Genomic DNA, 4,513 nt, shown 5'->3' with positions numbered 1-4,513 from the left:
CTTTAAAACATGTTTGGCCAAGGTCACCACCTAATTAGTCTATTTAGTTAGGACATGTTTGGGTTTGCGTTAAGTCCTATAAGGGCATATTAGTCTTTAGGGTTTGTTTGGTTAATGCTAAAATAGAAGAACTGTGGGGGCCTACTTTTATGGCTCAACTAGCCAATTCAAGGTAAGGGTGGGAGTCCATCTGGTCCGGGGATCTAGTTATGGTGTCCGAGACACAAGGATGTGGGTCCCACAAGAAAATACATCAAAAGGGCAAGAAACAGCAAGGGCGGATCCACGAACGGAACCAGTCGAGTGGGTCCGTTCGTGACTCCGTTATTGCTGTCAAGGCCCAAACCTCAAGGAAAGTTGCAGGGCTTTGACCTGTACTTCCAAGACTTCGAGGGGACACTTATAATGGTAATTTAAAGTTCAAGGTCACTGGTGTTGACCATTGCCACCCGTGGCATTACCCGTTGGTAAAAGTCTAATTTGACCCGGGGTATTAGGATATATTTCGGGTGTGGGTGTAACACTGCCGGTGCATTAGTAAGGCCAAAGGGCATCACTAAGAACCCATAATGCCCATATCGAGTTCAAAAATCCGTCTTATTGATATCACCTTCCCTGACTCGAAGTTGATGGTATCCAGATCTAAGATCAATCTTTGAAAACACCCTTGCACCTTGTAGCTGATTGAAGAAGTCATCAATCCTTGACAAAGGATACCTATTCTTAATTGTCAACTTGTTCAGTTCCCGGTAGTCTACTCACATACACATGCTCCCGCCTTTCTTCTTCACAAATAATACCGTTGCACCCCAAGGTGAGACACTTGGTTTTACAAACCCCTTTTTTAGCAAGTCCTGTAGTTGAGCTTGCAATTCCTTCAATTCTCTTGGCGCCATTCTGTATGATGCCTTGGACACTGGTGCTGCTCCAGGAAGCAAATCAACTATAAACTCTGTCTCCCTTGCCGAAGGTGGACTTGTCAAATCGTCAGGGAATACATCAGGAAACTCCCTTACAATAGGAATTTTTGACATAGGCCTAACCTTGGTCTCTGTATCCATCACCGAGATAAAGTATCCCTGACAACCTTTGCTAAGCAATTTCTTCATTTGAAGTGCCGAGATGACTGTCTTTGTTGACTGTTTCTTCTTGTCTCCCACAAATATAAATCCTTGTTCTCCTCTGGGTTGGAATACAATCTTCTTTTTTGCACAAAGCACATTGGGTTTGTATGCTGCCAACCAATCCATACCCAATATGACATCAAAGTCAGTCATATCAAGTTGGATTAGATGTGTTATCATTTCTCGGGCAGCAATTCTTATAGGACATGGTTCATACACTATGTCTAGTTCTATTGTCAATCCTATGGGTGTGCTAAGCGCTAAGCCACTTGCTAGACTCTTAGGTGTAATCCCCATTCTCTTCATAAAAGACGAAGACACAAAGGAGTGCGTGGCTCCGGTGTCAAATAGTGTATATGCTGGCAATGCACAGACAAGAATGGTACCTATTCGACACAGACTTGATGAATGCATGTGTATGTCACCAAAAAATGAACATAAGGAAAAGTATAGGTAGAATTTATACCTATAACTACAGTCTGACTTGCCTCAGCTTCCCCAGCGGAGACAGAATAACCTCGACCTTGAGGCTCATTGCCTTGTTGTCGACGAGGTAGTGAGGGTCTCCAATTGGTACAGGTTCTTGAATAGTGGCCTGCTTGACCACAGTTATAGCACTTAGCTTCTTGGCTGGCCACATTTGTCGGAGCTTCTATAGCCTTGATGTTGGGATTTGCATACATTGGCTTGGGAGTTAATGATTCTGTAGCCCCCCTTTGAGGCTGAGAAGAGGCCGAGCTGTGGTAGACTAGCTTAAGAATTTTACAGTATTCCCTGTCTGCAAAGGGTACTGATCTCTTGCCAGACCCCAAATTGGTCAAATAGGTGTCTCTCTGTTTGTCTTCAATCCTCTTTGCTAGTTGTACAACTTCTGAGTAACCCTGAGCCTTATGTGTGATCATTACTGTGGCAAGGGATGGCCTCAATCCATCTTCAAATTTCAGTGCTTTAGCCTCATCAGTATTCAAGTGGGGAGGGGCGAAGAAAAAGAGTTCTTTGAACTTCTGTTGATATTCTAACACTGATTTGAGTCCCTGAATTAACTCCATGAGTTGAACTTCTTTCTTCTTTCTCGTACTAGTAGGGAAATAGTTGCCAAAGAAGGCTTCCTTGAAGATTTCCCAGGTTAGAACAGGGTGGGCAGTAGCCAAAATGGGCTTGGTGATCTGCCACCAGGCTTCTGCTTTTTGCTGAAGCTTATATCTTACACAAGAAATCTTCTGTTCTTCATTGCAGCCTAAGAAGTCAAAGGCTTTCTCCATTTCTTTAACCCACTTAACTGGTAGAAGGGAATCCTTAGAGATTCCAGCAAAAGTAAGGGGTTGGATCTTTAAGAATCTTTCCATTAAGCGGCCAGTGGCATCATTTGTAGGGGCATCAGGGATAAGATGACCCATTGGTGGAACACGAGCTGCAGGGGTAGCTTGTGCATTCGGGACAGCCGAAGTAGCAAGAGTAGTAGGAGCAGTAGGAGGGGCCAACATGGTTCTCATAGGAGTTTGCAACTGTGTGGCCATAGTGGTCATGAACTATTGCATTTGTTGTTGTTTCCGGTCCATCATATGGTCTACAATAGTAGTAACATCCTGGGCCGTGAGATTCAGAGGATTTTCATGAGTATCCTCCCTTTGAGACTGATCAACATTAGGGCGATTAGAAGTGGAGGCCGTATTCGTACGTCCTCGAGCATTCATCCGCTGATAGGTGTTCGGATGTTGTCCAACCATAGTTGATCAGCAGGGGAAAGAATCAAACTATTAGCATTTACAACAATAGTTTGATATGCATCAATAACATCATGATATAGATGCAAAAGCAAATGCTGGGGTTAAACAAGGACATACATTTACAGTGCCTTATCTAAGGCATTGGACTTGGTCCGCCCACTGATTAAATATGCTTTCGATGCGGGTAGTATGTAATTGAAGGTATTCCACCCTTCGCTTGATGACATTGAAATCTCTAGTCATCAGTGTTCGGTCATTCCATAACACAGCTGGAGGTACCTCTGGTCTTTGATAAACATTTTTAGTTTATAATTTAGATCATCAATGTTTTCATCATTGTAAACATATTCACCAATAGGCCTCAATGTGTAACTCATTGGAGTTGCAACAACGTATCACAGTGAGATTGCAATTCCTATATAAAAGCATAGTGTTACAATAATTTATCATTCTAATATACATTTATAATTATATGAATACAAAAATTTAACATTGATACATGATATTTCTCAAAAATATAATCACATAAAACAATACTTATATCCCTTAATATTTTAAGTCTATTCTATGTAAATTTATTAGTGTATGTATTGTTTATATGACTATATTATTATACTTTATTTTGTAATATTTTATTATATTTTATTTAAATTTTTATGTAATTTATTAAACCAACCGGATTTAGACCAAAAAGTCAATCGGATTCAGGGTTGAAGTCCTACGGTCGACTGTAGGGCTTCGTAGTGAGCTTGCTAATTTTTTAATCCAACCGGATTCACATTAAAACTCAATCGGTTTTAGGGTTTGGGTGAACTGGTCGACCGGTTCACGAAACAGTAACTAAGTTTATAAAAACGTGAGTTGTGCTATTCATTTCATTTTTCAGTCTTTTCTTCTCCAACTCCTCTAACTCTCCAAGTGGCTGCTTAGGGTTCTCCTAAACACCTTGTAAGGCTTCTAAGTTCAAGATTCCCTCCTCTACACTAAATGTAAGTACTCTAAACTTAAACTTTCCCAATCTCATGTCTCTTTTCAAGAACCTAGCTTAGGTTTTTCATTCTTTTTCCTAAGTTCTTGAATAATGTACCATACTTTACTTTTCTTTGTATTTCTTCTTAGATTCTTGCATGTTTGTGTATATAGTGCCCTCCTCTCTTTCTCTTTTTCTTCTTCAAAGATTTTTTATCATTCCTTTGTTCTTATACTTGCAATGTACAAACAATGCACATCAATTGTTTGCATAAATGCCACAATAGGCTTCCCTACTTTCTTCCTTGTTTATTTTGAAATTTGTTTCAACCCTAGTGTATGTAATGTTGTTAAATTAGTTTTTCCTCCTAATTCCTCTATTTTTATTATCCTTTTTGTACTTAATATCTCTTCTTATAAAACTGTTTTTACTTATGCATGCCATGTGTTTGTTAAAATGCTTTTATGGGGTTTTTTTTTATCTATAAGTTGTTTGTTTTTAAGCCAACTACATTCTATGGTATTTATGACTATATACATTATAAATTTTTATATATATATACCTATTAGCTAGCCGTAACAACTAACTACTTAGCATGGTTTCGCATTCAAGTTTTTATCTTAGTTGTTGTCCTGTTGTCCTATATTGACCATGTTTACATATAGGGCTGTTGTCCTCTATATAAACATATA

The 4,513-nt window shown here is 39.4% G+C and overlaps 1 protein-coding gene across 1 annotated transcript; it reads right to left on the bottom strand.

Moving 5' to 3' along the window:
• Window positions 1-758: 758 nt before the first annotated feature.
• LOC122668475 lies at window positions 759-2,641 on the bottom strand. The gene is made up of 2 exons (XM_043865035.1): window positions 1,591-2,641; window positions 759-1,483 (listed from the first exon to the last, which is right to left on the bottom strand). The coding sequence occupies exons 1-2, from the start codon at window positions 2,639-2,641 to the stop codon at window positions 759-761; spliced, it is 1,776 nt and encodes a 591-aa protein (XP_043720970.1).
• Between the last annotated feature and the right edge of the window lie 1,872 nt (window positions 2,642-4,513).

The sequence above is a fragment of the Telopea speciosissima genome, chromosome 7, assembly GCF_018873765.1.
Source record: "Telopea speciosissima isolate NSW1024214 ecotype Mountain lineage chromosome 7, Tspe_v1, whole genome shotgun sequence".
Taxonomy (NCBI): domain Eukaryota; kingdom Viridiplantae; phylum Streptophyta; class Magnoliopsida; order Proteales; family Proteaceae; genus Telopea; species Telopea speciosissima.
The sequence above is the reverse complement of the archived record's forward strand: the minus strand, read 5'-3'. Positions and strand labels throughout refer to the sequence as shown.

Bases quoted from the DNA above. Each gene is read 5' to 3' on its own strand.
- LOC122668475 (XM_043865035.1), bottom strand. From the start codon at position 2,641: ATGGCCACACAGTTGCAAACTCCTATGAGAACCATGTTGGCCCCTCCT. The intron at 1,484-1,590 runs GTATAAATTCTA...GTGCATTGCCAG, and splicing joins AAGTCAGACTGTAGTTATAG to CATATACACTATTTGACACC.